The sequence below is a fragment of the Sycon ciliatum genome, chromosome 9, assembly GCF_964019385.1.
Source record: "Sycon ciliatum chromosome 9, ocSycCili1.1, whole genome shotgun sequence".
In the NCBI taxonomy this organism is placed as follows: Eukaryota; Metazoa; Porifera; class Calcarea; order Leucosolenida; family Sycettidae; genus Sycon; species Sycon ciliatum.
The window spans coordinates 10,023,627-10,041,521 of NC_088651.1; the positions used below are offsets into that span (position 1 = coordinate 10,023,627).

The 17,895-nt window shown below is 48.9% G+C and overlaps 1 protein-coding gene across 1 annotated transcript in view; it reads right to left on the reverse strand.

Moving 5' to 3' along the window:
• The window catches only part of LOC135824967 (myosin heavy chain, non-muscle-like), a 33,123-nt gene continuing 15,228 nt past the window's right edge, over positions 1-17,895 (reverse strand). Inside the window, exons 12-19 of the mRNA XM_065337705.1 lie at positions 15,919-16,201; positions 14,897-14,985; positions 9,485-9,568; positions 8,983-9,174; positions 7,731-7,891; positions 5,632-5,740; positions 702-905; positions 1-207 (exon numbers count right to left, since the gene is read on the reverse strand). Coding sequence (XP_065193777.1) covers positions 55-207; positions 702-905; positions 5,632-5,740; positions 7,731-7,891; positions 8,983-9,174; positions 9,485-9,568; positions 14,897-14,985; positions 15,919-16,201 — 1,275 coding nt within the window. The 3' untranslated portion in view covers positions 1-54. The remainder of the gene's footprint in view (positions 208-701; positions 906-5,631; positions 5,741-7,730; positions 7,892-8,982; positions 9,175-9,484; positions 9,569-14,896; positions 14,986-15,918; positions 16,202-17,895) is intronic.

A 17,895-nucleotide genomic window follows, 5' to 3' on the forward strand; every position in this document is an offset into this window, starting at 1 on the left:
GGCAGCTGACAGGCGGCTGACAGGCGAGAAAACCCGTTTTTCCCATTTTTCAGCTTACTGTTCTTCCATGACGGTGATCTTCTCCTGCAGCTTCTTCTGCTCTGCAGACAGGTCCTTGCTGCGGTCCTCTTCCTCGTCCAGACGCATCTCCGTGTCGTGAAGTGCCTCTTCCAGCTTGCCGCAGCGCTGCAGCAACTCTGAGCGTGCCTGGAGCAGCACAGAGCGGGAGAGAAGTCAGTACACGAGCGGTTAATTAAACGTGGCGCGGGCCGTACAATTCAACGAGGACAATGCAAAAAAATAATGTTAAACTGTCCACCTGTCCTCCCTGTGCTCTTGGCCCACATTCACCACGCACACCCGCACCCACACTTGTCTTGTGCGTGTCAGTTTTGCTGTGCAACATGGCATGCCTTTGATCATACTACTAGTACATGATTACCTGTGTACACAACAATAGCAGTACATGATTACCTGTGTACACAACAATAGCAGTGTACATGTAATGTGATACAGTACTGTCGGGTAGCGCTGAAGAACAGACCAAGCTAGAATTTTACCCTGGCACAGCATAGCAATGTATACACGATGATTCAACTGTGCATTCACTGTAATACATGAAAACAAGAACAGTCCACGCTAGCAGGCTGACCCGTAGTTATTCGGCGACCGACCGACAGTACGGTAAGTACGGTACTGACCTCTTCAGCTTCGTTAAGCATGTCCTGTTCAGAGGTGAGTTGTTCATTGAGTTTGCTCTTCTCCATTGTCAGTGTATCCACTAGGTTACGCAGGCTGTCCACGTCACGGTCGCTCCGGGCCAGTTTGTCATTGACCGTCTTCAGCTCGACCTCGATGGCGCGGAGCTCGTCGTCCTGACGAGTCACATTCAGCAATGGCTTCACCTGCACTCATACACACACACACAGACGAGGAAAAATGAGTATCACACATACACATTACCACAGCCACCATGAGCCCACCCACGCATGAACACACAATCAAATGATGTTGCTACTTGGTTTGATAATGGCCAGAATAACAATTAGCATGGTTACAACGACAGGTAATAGGTGTCACAGTTCTAATTGAGCAAGTCTCTCATGGGTAGGTTGTCAAGCTGCTCACCCGAAAGAACTGAAGAATTATATAGCCATGACATGACGACTGTCATTCTCAAAGCAAAACCAACAATTAGTCGGCCAATGCTAGAATGACAGTGCTTTATGCTGGCAAATGCAGTAGCTAAACAAACACAGAGTCCAGCACCAACTGCAATAGCATGACTACCATCGCCACCACCAGTACCAGCATGCACACACAGACATGCACACACAGACATACACACACACACACACCTGTCCTGTTGAGCCACTGCCATGAAGGTTACGTGGGCCCCGGAGGGGCAGCTGAGAGAGAGGAGGAGCACACAGCCCTATGACGATCCAGGTGATGCGGTAAGCGAAATCGGCGGGAGCAGGCGCAAACACACGTGAAACCCTGACGGTCCTGAACGGTCGGACGACTACAAGTCCGCGAGCAGCGATGACGGGCGCGGCCACGTGTAGACGCAAAGCAGCGGTCACAAGCCTGGCAGTGAGCGACGCAGCACAGCGGAGAAGCAGGCAGCGGCAGGGGCGCACCGACTGCTGACTGGGGGTAAGTACACTTGTGCCTTGCCAGACCTCCACGGGACTTCAGCCAACGGCCACACTCTCCACACTGGCATGCACCTTTCTGCTCCGCAACCGGCTTCGCACGCTCAGCCTTACATTTGTGGCGTGCGCGATCACTGGGGCGCGTAAACTGTCGGTCGCAGGTGTAGCAGGTGACGGGAGGGGTATGCTGGGCATCTACCGGTGCTGAGTACGCCGAGCGCCAGGTGGAACGCGACTCGCATTCAGCTCGCCATTCCCCCTCGAGGCCGCGAGAACGAAGGTCAGACATGATACAATCCTTCCAGCGCCGACGAGGGCCATGAGCTGGGCGACGCGACGGAAGCGTGCCAAAGAGAACTTGCTTCGGCAACCGGTGGTCCTCCATCCGAGCAACATGCCCGAGCCATTCAAGGCGGCGGTGCTCCACCTTCGTGCGGATGGTGTCGGGATCACCCCACCTCACACGTAGTTGGTGGTTGGTGATGTGGTCATCCCAGCATGTTTGGCGAGACACTCCCATGATTGAGCGGATGCATCGGTGGTGGAAGACAGAGAGCCGCTGCAAATCCCGTTGAAGAGGCGTCCAACACTCCGAACCGTACAGCAAGAGCGACAAGACACAGGCGTTGAACACACACCTCTTGATGTGGAGGTCCAGGTGCTTGTTGCCAAAGATGGACTTTTGCAAAGCGCCACACGCTCGGGAGGCATTCGCAATGCGGGAGTCAACATCGCAGGATGAACGGCCGTCGCTGTGAATTACCGAACCCAGATACTTAAATTCGGTGACACAGGCAATGTCGACACCAGCTAGACTGAGGGGTACGCGGTCAGCAGCAGACACATCAGCACCAGCAACCAAAAACTTGGTCTTTGTGGCACTAACCGCGAGGCCAAATTCGGACGCCGTGTTGTCAAAGGTTGTCAATGCGACCTCGGCACCAGCTCTTGATGTAGCGAACAATGCCGAGTCATCAGCGAACTGAGCCTCCGTAGCGGTAGTGACAGGGTCGGTGCGGTGAGACTTCCTGTAGAGGTTACCAGTGTCAGAATTGTGCGAGAAACTGAAACCAATACCAGGTACACCACTAACGCGCTGCTGCCATCTGCTTACCACGGCCCACATGAAAATGTTAAACAGCACGGGCGCCATTGAGCAACCCTGGCGTAGGCCATTATGAACGCTAAAGGGATCTACAGTTGTACCACTCATGCGTAATACAGCAGCCATTGAGGTGTGAAACGACTTGATCACCGCCAGCATGGGTGAAGGGACGCCAGCTCTAGCCAATACCTGCCAGAGACACTCACGAGGAACCGAGTCGTAAGCTTTGCGCAAATCGATGAAGACAAAGAAACCCTTGGTTTGATGTTCTACTGTCTTCTCCAAGAGTTGGCGGATGGTAAATATCATGTCGGAGCATGATCTGCCACGGCGGAAGCCACACTGCGATTCCGGGAGGAATTCTTTGGCCAGAGACTGGAGGCGTAGCTGAATGACTCCTGCTAGTGCCTTGCCTACGACATCCAGCAAAGATATCCCCCGCCAGTTATCGCATCTGGAGAGGTCACCTTTTTGGGGTATTGGCACCAGCATGGCATCTACCCACTCCTGGGGGACACGACCCTCACGCCACACATCGCCAAACAGCCCATGAAGGCTGAGGAACAGCTGCTCGCCACCAAATTCCAACATTTCCGGGAGGATACCAGAGGCTCCAGCCGATTTCCCGTTCTGGAGCTTGCCAATAGCACGACGAACTTCCTCCAGTGTCGGGGGACTAGCGAGATCTTGGGCTACCGGCAGTTGTGGGATGGAGTCCAGTGCACTAGGTGACCACGTGCTATGGATGTTCAGCACTCCAGAGAAATGTCTCCGAAAACGGTGACCCTGCTCTTCTGGTGACGTGCATAGATTTCCGTTTTCATCCATGACTGCCGTTGTCCGAGCCGGTTTCAAACCTTCCCCTGCAGCTTGGAGATCGTGAATGCACTTCCATATAATAGCTCCGTTAAAACGGGACTCTGTAGCCGCTAGCGCCTTGCTTTCTATCCACTTCACACGGGCTGCATCAATAGCTGAGCGTGCCCTCGACCTGGCAGATTTAAATGTGCTGAAGGATGGATGATCGCGGTGCTGTCCATGCTGGATCCACTCCTTGTATGCAGCGTTCCGATCCCCAAGGAGTGGTTGGATCTCTGGAGTTGCCTCCTGGAACCAGCCGGGTTGGCGTCTCGAGAATCCGAGAACAGAGGTTGCCGCAGTATCAAGTGCTGACTTGATATGGTTCCATTTACTCGCAATGTTGGCTTGCTCATTCCAATCCTTGGTGAGTTCACTCTCAACAACATTGCGATACAAATCAACTGGCGTAGGCTCGGCATTGGTGTCAGTTTGACTAGATGGCTTGGAGTTCCTGAGCTGGGCGACATCAAAGCGTCGTTGTCTGGCCGTGCACTGCTTGCTAAACCTGATTGGGCTAGACATGTCCCATGACATATGTAGCAGCTGATGGTCACTGCCACACTCAGCATTTCTGATTACTGATACATCAGTGCAGGCACCCAGGTCCTCTTGTCGAACAAGGATGTGGTCAATGCAATGCCATTGGAGGGTGCCAGGGTGTTGCCACGTACGTTTGAACAAGTCACGTTTTGGGAACCAGGTGTTACATATGCACAGTCGATTTGCAGAAGCAAAAGACAGCAGTTCAGCGCCAGAAGAGTTCAGGCGTCCAAAACCATGCGTGCCCCGTACACCGTACCACTCGTCGTCTAGCTGCCCAGAGCCAACGCGTGCATTGAAGTCACCAAGTACAACGCAGTGATCGTTTGAAGGGGTGTCGTTCAAAGTTCGTTGAAGGTCGTCAAAGAAAATTTCTTTGCTTGAACGACTGGCTGCAAACGTCGGAGCATACGCGCTCACAAGAGTAAAATATTCGGACGTCCCATCTGCAAGGGTGAACAATAGACGAGCACTTACGACACGAGGGCTGACAGAACGCCAAACGCAGCCGGCAGCTTTCCAAGCCTCAGTTCCCGTACGATTCAAAATAATGCCAACACCCTCACCACGACGGCAAGAGTCTCCCCCGCCAGGGACAGGTCGGCCAGAGCACAGGACAGTAGAATTCTCCACACTGTAAATGCCACTTCCGAACCAGTGAGTCTCTTGCAGTCCGGCTGCCGTGATGTTGAGCCGTCGGAGTTCATCTGCGACACGGTTGATCTTTTTGTTCTCGACGACATTCCCAGTTACGCTTGCCGTCTCCAAACCGCCATCACGCTCGACCAGGGATCTCACGTTCCAACACCCGAATCGTACCTGGCAGCGTCTCCTCCTCTCTCTTCTCTCAGCAACAAATTTCATAGTTTGCGCGGTGGAAATCCACTCGGGGGCTTGTCAAACCGCCGCGAGTGGCGACGACGGGCACGACCAATGGTGACGGCAACAAACACCGTCCCGTCCTCAAGTCGTGGTGATCCCGACGTCGAATGCGCTCTGTTGGCTCAGAGGCGACCCTTACGGGGCCGCCTCTGGCCTGGAAGGGACCTACGACGACTTTTGAGGGGAAAGACTGTCAGAGCTCAAAAACTGTAAACTGCCCTCTAGAAGGGCAAACACATCACACACACACACACACACACACACACACACACACACACACACACAGGTACACACACACACGTACACACAGGTACACACACATCCTATACTGAACATTGCCATTTCCGGTCATATGCCATCCCCCGTGTGAGTGGCCGACAGACATGGAGAGGTTGGCTGAGGTACTATTTCGCAGTGATGCCTTAGCGAGATCTCCTTGACTTGTCTTGGAGAAATTGGTTGCAGTTGTGCAGCTGGAACTCCCGAAGCTCACAAGTATGCACACAACACACACACACACGCACACACACGCACACACACGCGCACGCACACACACACACACATGTACACACGAGAATATCTCACCTTAGTGAACAGTCTCCACCATGGCCAGCGACGCAGAATGAGGTAGGCTCTGCAGTTCCTCTGCACAACGTGAATAGCCTTACTCTGCTGTACTAACTTCTGATAGTTACTGGAGAAAGAATCACAATACACACAAGAGCAGCACAGACACAAAAGTCACACTATGATTATCACAGCTATCGCCGCAATCAAGAGTCCAAAACCCCAAGAGTGTGCAACTCTGTACATGGGGATCCGCTCGGCGGAATTCCAACATTACGTCAAAAATGACGTACATGTTCGTTGCGCTTGTACTACTCCCTGGTTCCAAGCATCGCGGATTGCGGAGTTTTGTACAGCTGTGCCTCAGCGGCATGACGTAATGTTGGAATTCCGCCGCGCGGGGGGCCTACAGCAGCCAGACCCCAGTTGCACATTCTTGGTCTTATGGACTCTTTGGCGCAATGCTAACACTGTATCAGAGGTATGCTGTCGCAGAAACAGTTCACTCCTTACAAAGAAGGCTCGGCATCCAAATACATGAACACAGAATCTCTGGTTCACATACACACACGCAGGCACGCACACACACACAAACGCACACAGCAGCCAGGTGGTCGCCTTATCCGAGCGGTCACCATGGCAGATTTCACTGTATATGTGTGGTCATGTAACAGATTTCACTGTACATGTGTGGTCATGTGACAGATTTCACTGTATATGTGTGGTCATGTGACAGATTTCACTGTACAATGTACAGTACATGTGTGGTCATGTGACAGATTTCACTGTACATGTGTGGTCATGTGACAGATTTCACTGTACATGTGTGGTCATGTGACAGATTTCACTGTACATGTGTGGTCATGTGACAGATGTGAAAACACTGTCTACGTGCATGTGTGCGCGAAAACAGAGGTCGGCAGTTTTCACTTGCCACTGGCATACTGGCTCTATGGGCACCCTGTAAGAAGACCTTAGGGTCTGTTGGGAATGCCAAAGTAAAATAAAAATAAAAATTAGGGGTGAAAGTTGGCACTGAGATCCCGAGTTCGAGTACTCTGATTTTCTCCGATCGAATATTCGAGTATTCGAGTATTTTTCATCTCCTAAAAATTGCACACCAAGGGCTTTAAAATAACATGATACAACCCTGATTGAACAGAGTAGCAGTCATTTTTCTCGGGTATATTGGTTTGTGGGTCATTTGGGCTCTCTCTACTCGTGAACAAATGTTCACCACACAGCCTGCACATCACCATCTGCTGACTGCTGCCCTGAAACTGCAGATTTCTGTAGTAAATGCATGTACCATGTATGAACGAGTACTCTGATTTATTCCGAGTACGATTATTTTTGAAAAATCCGAGCGAGTACTCGAGTACTCGGTATAATTGTTTCACCCCTAATAAAAATACAATACAATCAGACCTCGCTTATCCGGTCCTCTGTTATCCGGATCCCTCGCCATCCGGAAGTAAATCGCTGGTTACCGATTTGCAGCATATGTCACGCATACATTCAGTATGTGTGTTCGATTATCCGGTTCCCTCGCCTATCACGATATTTTGTGAAAAACGGATGTGTGCGGTTAAGCGAGGTCTGACTGTACAACACTACAATATGATATTAGGCCAGCACACGTTTTTATTTCAATGTTTCTCGTCACATGAAAATCTAAAAACGTATGCGAGAGGTGGAAAAAAATAAAAAATGACCGAAAAATAAAAAAGTTTATTAGACCTTTGTTCACACTAAAATCCACCAATACACCAATGCAAAATAGCATCCATAGTTAGCAACTAGTATGTGGTAGGAGCTTCTGTCACAATCTGTGCATGTGCAGCTAGATTGCGCACAAAAATGCCGTCCTTGCATCACGCTTGTCGCGCAGGCCAGGCCACATTACGTCCATGTGCATGAGTGTGCTGGTCCCCACATGCACAGTCAGTGCAGCACAGTTTTTTTCTTCCAGACTCCTGAATCGTATGCGCGCGGGTGACGAGAAACATAGAAATAAAAACGTGTGGCCTTAGATAACATTATTTTTAGATATGTTCATGCTGTCAAACCAACAACACTACAATAGTAGCGGGGCGTTAGCGGGGCCCCCCACTTACATGCGGCTGAGAGTTCCTCTGATGCGTGCCTGCATGGCAGTGAGGATGGTACTAAGCTTGTTTTCCCTGTCCTCCTCCAGCTTGGCTAGCACACCGGCGCGGAAGAACACCTTGCTGTTACCCACACGATACTGATCCTCGTGCAGCTCCAGTGCTTCCAGCTGCACAACAGAACAGAACGCAACAGCACAATGCTAAGTAAACCTATCTTTTTTCTTCTTCTTTTTTCTCGACCCACCCCCTCAACTTTGCTATCGGTCCTCTTTTAACAAAGGGTTGTGTTCACTGTTATGTTGTTCTGTTACCTTGCATGAACAAGGACAAAAGACAAAGGAAACTAATAAAACTACAAGGATAAGCGTTGGTACAAAGAAGGCAGTACAGAGACGGGAATCGCGAGAGTGTCCAGATGCATACGCATAGAATCCTAGTTAGGTAGGACACGGATATGTGCAAGACACGCATACGGAGCGTAGTGCGTGCAGGGTACAACAAGAATGCATAATAAGACATGCGAGTTACATACATAGAACAGGGGAGCATCATACATGGACAGGGCAGTCCATAAGAGTACATGCATAAATACGGTAGTGCATACACAACATTCACCACTGGTGAGGCTTCCAATGGAAAATAAAAGAACACTACTAGTCCACTGCATCAGAATCTCCAGAATACGGATCACCCGCACCGACTAGATACATCTACTGGCACTACTCAAAGTGCGCATTTCTGTCGTGCATTATGGAGGTATTATGGTAGGGCCACACTTAAAACTAAGCTTGACTCGGGTCGGCATTTTTTGAATCATTGTCTACTGATGAGGTTTGTCGTGCATCCAATGCCATACCGTATGTCAGCACCTTTAAAGCCATGGCCTTATATTCGAAACACCGCTGCTTTCCTAGATTTTTTGGATGCAAAATGACCCACTCACTACACCATGGCATAAAAGACAAAGACCACACAGAAATTTCAATCTAAACCCACTTGTTCACCCTTCCTGCTGGACTGTAAGTTTGTTAGCATAGTACTTATTCCTTCATTTTTACAAAAAACATACTTCAAATATCATTTCATTTATGAAGCCCATGGCATTATAATTGAATATACCGCCATGGCTTTAAAGGTGCGGACATACGGTAATAACGAGGGAAGACCTGTATTTGATATGTCTGTTCGCTTACCACAACAATTGACGTGAGCGGACAGTAATACGAGTTTCTATATGTACAAGAAATCCTTGACTCACCATCATCACAGCCGACCGGCGTCCGTCCATGAAGCCCTTCGGTATCAGGCTGGGCGTGAGCAGCTCGTAGCGCTGACGGAACTCCTGGAACGGGACACGACTAGGGAAGCCCTGGCGGCAGATACGTATGCCCTCCAGCACTCCGTTGCAACGCAGCTGCTCCAGGATCAACGGCGGCACGATCTTGCCGGACTGCGTGGACAGGAATACACGGGTGCACGTGCACACACAGGCAGACATGGGCGCAGTCAAGAAACGGGCACAGTGAAGTATACGCGTGCACACACGGACAGGTACAGGTGCAGTCAAGAATACTTGTGCACACTCACACACGGACAGACAGACACGGATGCAGTTTGTCAAAACACTGATCATCCAAACGATGATGTGAATCATGTGTCACGGTCGCAGCTCATCGCAGGTGCCGCATGCAGCGCACCACATAGCAATAAGTGGCATTCAGAATGAGGCGCCTACAGACAGGTGCTCATTCTATCCTTACCTTCTTCTCGTGATTGGGAATGATACAGCGCACAAAGTTAGGATTGGTGTTTCGAAGTGTCTCCATTAGACGCTGGAGTTGTTCCTACACGACAGAGGACAAGCGCAAGCAAGATTGCAAATGTCATTGAACCAACAACACACAGACACAAGAACCAGAGCAGCGGTGTGTACCCTGTAGCTGTGTCGCCCAACGTCACGCCACTCCAGACACAGGCGATAGGATGAAGAAAACTACAATAGTCATGTCATCCACCCCAAGTACATATGGGCCGTCCAAAGCAGAAAACGACCTGAGGACCTTGATATCAATATCAAGTTATGACGTTTCAAAGGTGACGTAACTTTTTGGAAAAGCGTGCGCGGCTTGGAAGTGATCAGATTATTTTTGTTTCGACTACATCCTCGTCGTCGACAAGAAAGCGAGTGGGCGACTAGCTTTTGAAGAAGACGATCTTGAGAAAAGCTCACAAGTTAGTTGGATTGAGTGTAGTGCACATGCAGAAAGAGTCGTCGTCGCAGTTTGAAGCCCATTGGGCTGGCTGTGGAAGAGCGAAATGCACTTGAACCACTTGACGTGAGGTACTACATGTATCAAATTTCCGAGTCGGGCGAGTCAAGCTCCGCTGAGGGTCAAGTACAGCAGGCAGTTTCCGCGGAGGAGCACTCAGATGGCTCATCTGACAGTGATAGCAGCATCGAGTTACAGAAAAAACGCGTCGACTACGGAGAAGCCCTCAGCGGCGATTCCAGTGAGTCTGTACACAGCGAACTTTCCGCTGCTTCAGACAGCGATGACGGTGCCGGTGCGACAGGGCAGGGATCAGCAGATCAAGAGCGTGCCCTAATCGCTGCAGATATTCGAGACCTGAAATCATCCGGCTGCAGCTGTAAGGGCAAGAACCACTACGAATCGCTGGCGCCTAAGCTGCTGGAAGAGCTTATGTTCAGCTCGAAGCAGCTGAAAAAGAAAGCAAAAACGTTTTCATCGTGGGCGTACTGACAACTGCGCTTCGCTCTGAACCTGGTTCCGCGCGACACCACTATTCGTATTCACTGCTGGGATCTCAGGTTTGTCAGTCTGTGGTGCGCGATATGTTAGGTCTCAGTCTTTACATGCTGAAGTCGCTACAGGGCATTGTGGAAGATGCGAAAGCAGAACCACCCTTGCATGGCTTTGCTGGCAAATCGCCTGTGACTCCTGCGGATGTTGCTGAGCATGTTGTGACCTTCCTTAGGAAGTATGCATCCGTCCATGGGATGCCACAGCCAGCTGCACCACGGGGGGCAGAGCAGGAGTAGCACCAACATACCTGCCAGCATCACTGTCCAAGCTCCTTATGTACAAGTGTTATGTAGAGCGCGAGGAAGATGATGCAGTGTCCTATGAAGTTTTCAGAAGGATTTGGGTCAATCAGTGCTCCGATGTGGAGTTAATAAAGCCGCAAACAGATGTATGTGCAATGTGGGAACAGTGTGAGTGCGCGGGATCTGCGATGGTCCTGAATTTAAGAAAACTTATTGAAAGCCAATGCTGGCGTTCCAGCTGGTCGCCCTGCCATCCTTGCGCCCAGTGGATCGTCACAACAGCGCTGCTCCTACCTCAACAAAGAAGTACTGCCCGACCTTTGCCAAGGCAAAGAAGCAACCTGGGCTTAGAAGACATCGTGTATGTGGAACAAACGACAGTGAAAGATGAAAATACTGTTTGCGATAGTAGAATATGGACCCCAAGACATAATAAAGTGATTTTAAGCATGATTTATGTGTTGTATCAAGAGTGCATAAACAAGAGTATGCAACTGTGGTTATGGCCCAGTGCGCGGCACGCTGCCTTCATTACGTAACTTGCCTTCATCACGCTCTGAAAGCATGCACTCAAACTCACAATTTCTCGTACGAGCCCATCCGTTTTTGCTCGATTCGTTCCAGTACCTACGCGATCTCTGAGTTATGGCGCGTGAACTCCAGTTCCGTACGAAAGTTCATTTCAAACCAGGGGGAAAACGCGGTGTTTGATTTTCCGCAGTGCGCGGACTGCAGCCGAATGACGTGATGAAGGCAGCGCGCCGCGCATCTGGCCCATAGAAAAGAGATCACAGTTGCATACTCTTGTTTATGCACTCTTGGTTGTAGTCTGAAATTTTGTACAGAGGTTCACTATGTCCATATAAACAAAATCCAATCAAACAACCATTTTCCAAAATTTGACCCCTTAGGTCTGTTTTCGCTTTGGATGGCAACATTTGTGAAAAGGGAAGCACTAAAAGCCACTACACGCCTCCCTACTTTTCCTTTCTATTTATTCTCCATTTATTTCCCCTATATCCATACATCTTCTTTTTTTTAACTTGGGTATTGAGCCAATAATAAAAGTAGAAAGGAAAAGGACATATGGAAACGAGTTAAGAGTAACTCTCCACCACTTTAACTAGATACTATATACAGTCAGAAAGTGCAACAGCTAGGCACAAAACTGACAGAGTACTGGTCTCGTCATCGTCCAGTGACAATCGACATTCTTTGTTCCGTTGGGACTGTAGCTTGTGCTCGTTTTCGTTGCGCTTGCCTTCCCCTCTTTGGTCTTTCCATAACCTTGAACCTTCCAAGTTGGAAGGCTGTCGGTTAGCGCTACGGAGATGTGTTGAAGCTAGGTGTCAGGACGTCGAATGTCTCAGTACTCTGTCAGTTTTGTGCCTAGCTGTTGCACTTTCTGACTGTATATGGTATCTAGTTAAAGTGGTGGAGAGTTACTCTTAACTCGTTTCCATATGTCCTTTTCCTTTCATCTTTTTTTTACATTTATTTATTATTTTTTATCCATACATCTGAGACTTCTTCACTCCCCAAACGGTCTCTGGGCTGCACCAATCACTAAAAGAAAAAGACATATTAAATTTTGAAAGGAAATATATATAAAATTATTCGAATTTTCGGGCAAGGCCCATCTTCAGAAGATGTATGGATATAGTGGATGGCTACAGTGGAGTCTTCGCATTTTGAGAAATTTATTTCCCCTGTTTGGTATTCTCTCAGGGTGCGTTTGGTTAGTACGATCTAGAACAGGATCGAACAGCTGGTGCACATGGAGCAGCCTCATGCTAACCAAACGATACTCCAGAAAGAGAGCACATTTTAGTGGAAAATGCGCCAAACTTGGTGCATTCTTCAAAATGTGTATGGGTCACCATGGTCACTGTGTACGGTACGACGAGTCCAACCTAAAAGCGCATGCACGTGATCATTTGGGACCAAAATCGATGTTCCCGCCAGGTTTCACTGTGAAAAAGTGAAACTGCTCGGTCTGCTCCGGTCTTGAGGCCGGAGCAAGCAGAACATGTTCTGGCCGACCCAGAACAGGTGCAGTCCCAACCTAACGCACTGTTCTGGTGAATCCTGCTCTAGTTCGTACCAACCAAACGCGCCCTCAGTCTCTCTTCATTTTGTACATTTTGTTTAACCCGTCTGAAAATCGCTAAAAAAATGTATGATACAAACCCTGTGTGAATGGACTGGTGGCCCTTTTCTAGAGAAAATTAAAGACAGGGGCGTCACAGGGTGGCTGGGAGTGGTACGACCGGGGGTCCGGGGGTGTCCCCCGAAGAAAAAAATAAGGATTTTTCGGCTAACAGGCCACCTTTTAGCGCTCTACAGCCGCAAAGGAGGGTTCCCCTAGCACTTATTCGACAACCCCACTCCAGCTCCAAAAACATACTTCTCATGGATTTTTGGTAGGGGTGAAAGTTGGCACTGAGATCCCGAGTTCGAGTACTCTGATTTTCTCCGATCGAATATTCGAGTATTCGAGTATTTTTCATCTCCTAAAAATTGCACACCAAGGGCTTTAAAATAACATGGTGCAACCCTGATTGAACTGAGTAGCAGTCATTTTTCTCAGGTATATTGGTTGGTGGGTCAATTGGGCTCTCTCCACTCGAGAACAAATGTTCACCACACAGTCTGCACATCACCATCTGCCGACTGCTGCCCTGAAACTGCAGATTTCTGTAGAAAATGCATGTACCACGTATGAACGAGTACTCTGATTTTTTCCGAGTACGATTATTTTTGAAAAAACCGAGCGAGTACTCGAGTACTCGGTATAATTGTTTCACCCCTAATTTTTGGTATTTTCTGTACATCGTAGGTAGCCAAGCAAGGCAAATGGAACCCATTCAATGATTCAGGGCCATTGCCCTCGAAAAAACCGCAAAATTCGAAGTACAAGCGTGCTGCGCGGTCTAGCGCCAGCGGCTATGCAAAAACGTATGTCGTGTCCTGCAAAAGTCTGCCGCGTCGCGTACACTATGTACACGTCCGGCCTGGGCAGTCAATTATTTTAGTTGTTTTTAGAGAGAGAAGAAGATCCTTTGTTTTTGTTCGGTGGGATTGAAAGATCTGCCAGTGGACCGGAGAGCTACAACAATGGAAGCAGAAGAAAGCGCTTGCGGAATCTTCTCTGTCTTCGTGGCAACAGGACTTTAGTTTGCGAGAGACTTTCGTCCTGTCGTCGCGGACGAAATTCTTGTTGCTGCTACCAGAAAACTCGGGGAACGAAACGATCGTAAATCGTTATAATATAGGTGAAGCGGGTCGTGTCGGTGAACAGCTGCAGAATATTCTGCCGCCGTGGAGCAGCAGTCCAAACACTTTTCAGCTTCGGAGAATGAAGCGCTTCCCTTTTCTGTTGACAAGCGCTGCGTTCGCGGGTGTAATGCATTTTCGAATCCGCTTGCAGTAGATCGTCAGGAGCCAGAGGTACTAGGTAGGTGTCGTTGTGGAAAGAATATAATTATTATGTTGTAGCTGACAAGTGACATACATGTAGTGTCTCTTGACGTGCTGATCGCCATTGTAACATGGTAGATCTTGGAAAATTTTAGTTCTGGACCCAGTGATCGCCGCCAGCTCAGCTCTGTTTCCGTCAAGTTTGCAGTGAATGCGTCCGTGAGGAATCCATCGTCTGGTTATCTCTAACCGTGACTCCAACCGCCTATCGTAATGGATAGCCGCCTGGAGTCTTGGGCGTAGCTGCTAGTGCTAGGCATCAAGTCTGTATGCTCCTTGCAATGAAAGTAACAGTTGCGATGTTTTGTACAAGTCCGAAGATCCTTGAATTTTTTTATTGCTTTTTCGGATGAATTGGGTGGACCATCCTGGACGAAAAGTGGTACGACCATGGTCGTAGTGGTCGTACCGTGTGTGACGCCCCTGAAAGAGGTGAGACTTTTTGGGTTCCCTTTACTTATAATGCCAATGGTCACAACACGGCCTGTACATCAGTATTGAGTGTTTGCTGCTCTGAAAACTGCAGACTCCTGAAGCAAGAACAAGATTTGAGTGAGAATCAGCTATAATACCACAGAGAGCCAGAGCGGAGTAAAACTGAGAGTTCTAAGTTCTTCCAGCGTACCTTGTAGAGCTGTCCGACAGTGCGGAACATGCCCTTGCGAGGCCGTGTACACGCCGCATCGCCCATGTTAGCAATACTGGTGATGTTTGCTGTAACGTATATGCATACAAACGTACACAGACCATGAACACACACACACACACACACGCGAACACACGAACATACACGCGCGCACGAGCACACATGCACACACACACAATCACCACCAAAAGGGCACGCACACACACACACGCACATCCACCCACGCATGAACACACATTCAAATAATGTTGCTACTTGGTTTGATAACGGCCAGAACAACAACTAGCATAGTCACAATAACTGGTATAGATGTCACAGTTCTAATTGAGCAAGTCTCTCATGGGTAGGTTGTCAAGCTGCTCACCCGAAAGAACTGAAGAATTCTATAGCCATGACATGACGACTGTCATTCTCAAAGCAAAACCAACAATTAGTCGGCCAATGCTAGAATGACAGTGCTTTACGCTGGCAAAAGCAGTAGCTAAACGAACACGGAGTCCAGCACCAACTGCAATAGCATGACTACCATCATCATCACCACCACCATCACGGCCACCACCATCACGGCCACCACAGGTATAACAGCAGTGATGCGAGGCAAAACAATACCAGTGAAACCACATCTGCTTGCTCTTAAGCCCAAATCACCAGCAAAAGTGGCAATATAAGACATGCAACAAGACAGACCCATACAATACCATCACCACTGCCAACACTGGCACACAACACCATCAGCAGTGGGCACAGTAACACCACCACCAGCACTAGCGCTAACATCACCATCACCATCACCATCATCACCACCACCACCACCATCACCACCACCACCATCATCACCACCACCACCAGCACTAACATCACCATCACCAGCAGCAGCATCAGAATTAGCAACATCACCAACAGCAACAGCAGTATAATCAGCAGCAGCAGCAGCAGCATTATCACCACCAGCAGTATCATCAACAGTGAAAGCATCCCAAGCTCGACCATCAGCAACTTACAGGTGTCCTTCCATAGGTTGGCACAGAATGGATCAGCACAGTTCTGCAGTAGGGACACAATATTGTCATTGAGTGGATCCATGTTCTTGGTCAGCCAGCTCTCAGCCACGTATTGCACTTTGCCAGCGTAGTGATTCACGGTGAAGTCGGCCTTGCTGCGGAAATCTGGCTTGGACATCTTGTCGTGCTTCTTCTGCTTCTGTAGAAGCTTCTCGACAAACGTCCTGTCAGTGGCTTTGGGGAACCAGCATTCCTCGTCCAGCAGAGATAGCACTCCCATTGGCTGCAAGAGAGAGAGAGAGAGAGAGAGAGAGAGAGAGAGAGAGAGAGAGAGAGAGAGAGAGAGAGAGAGAGAGAGAGAGAGAGAGAGAGAGAGAGAGAGAGAGAGAGAGAAAGTGTAAGTGCGGACTATTCCACGATATAAGCTATGTGGGAGAACTGGAGCTATCTAGTCTCTCTATCACCCCTCTTCGCCCAACACAACACACCAGCGCAAACGGCAGCCTCTTGGTGGAAATGTATGAATCACGAAAAATGCAAGTAGGAAAAGGAGAGAGAACAAGAAAAGAACAACAAGAACACAAAATCACCAGCACTTTGGCCAGGAAAAGACACGTCTAAAACATGGCGTCCAACATGGCGGCAGAGCAACCGATAGAGGCCCGTCGTGGCTGAAGCTGCTATTGCAGCGACAGCCATCACGGCCACCATTGAATGCAGAAAATAGATCAGAAAACGAAGTCGAGCAACAGCAACTCGAACGAAGCAAAGAAAACAACAAGACCAGCTACGCGACTACGCGCAGCAAGCAAAGGCATAGCGATGACATCATTAGTCACGCGTGAACACAGAATCTAGCATGCGCATGCAGCCTTGCAGGCGCTGGCGAAATAAATAATGAAGTCAAGACACAAATAAATAACACAACGAACGATCGTTGCAGGAAAACAATTACAATTCAAATATACTACTTCAAGGAAAGATGAGAAGTAAACGACTAGCACTAGAAGAAATAGAATAGAATATAGAACAAGGACAATGGAAGCGGACTACGGATGAAGCTACAATGAGGTAAGAGGCATGACACACTGATGACAGATGTCACCACAACAAATACATAATCGTAATGTTTGTCTACACACACATTGTATCGTCACACTACACACATTGTCATATTGTCACACCTCCCCCTGGTGACATCACGTCAACAGTTAACTACGGTAACGAACAGGAGGAACGAGACCAGCACGGTTGCGAAGACGATGACCACCAACTTGAAGTGGTTGGGCTGGCACATCAGAATCAGAATCACTAGTACTTGAAGCACATGCATCATCATACTCAGGCACACTCACACTTGACGGCTTAATTAGATCAATATTGACAGTCTTCATCGAATGTCGACCGTTAGTGTCTCGAACACTTACAACAGTTGATGGAGACACAACACTATCAACTGTCCATCCGGACTCGTACGGCGCTGTTCGCTGTACTACATTCCACGGACCAGATGAAATAACCGGACGTGTTGGCTCAGCAACAGGCCCACGCTTCGAATTAGCAGCAGCACACACATCACACGACTGAATCAACGACTGACAAACAACAGCCATATTTGCAAAATAACAACTCGCACGCAACAGCTTCCATGTGGTCTCCCAACTGGAATGACCGCTCACAGCATGGGCACGACACACCACTCGCTGCTGCAATGACTGAGACACAACTGGTACAACACGCACATCATTCGGCGGTACCTTCACACTACGATACAAGTAACCATCATCAGATACAGACAACTGAGACTTCAATTTCTTAAATACCGGGTCGGAAATCTCACGACTGTGACGCACAGACTCAATCACACTAACAACAACAGGATCAGACTTCTGCGCATCAAGAATGTCCTGTAACACAATAGCACTCACAATCTTCGGGGGTGCAGAGACGGCAGCAACTACATCTGGCTTGGCTGAT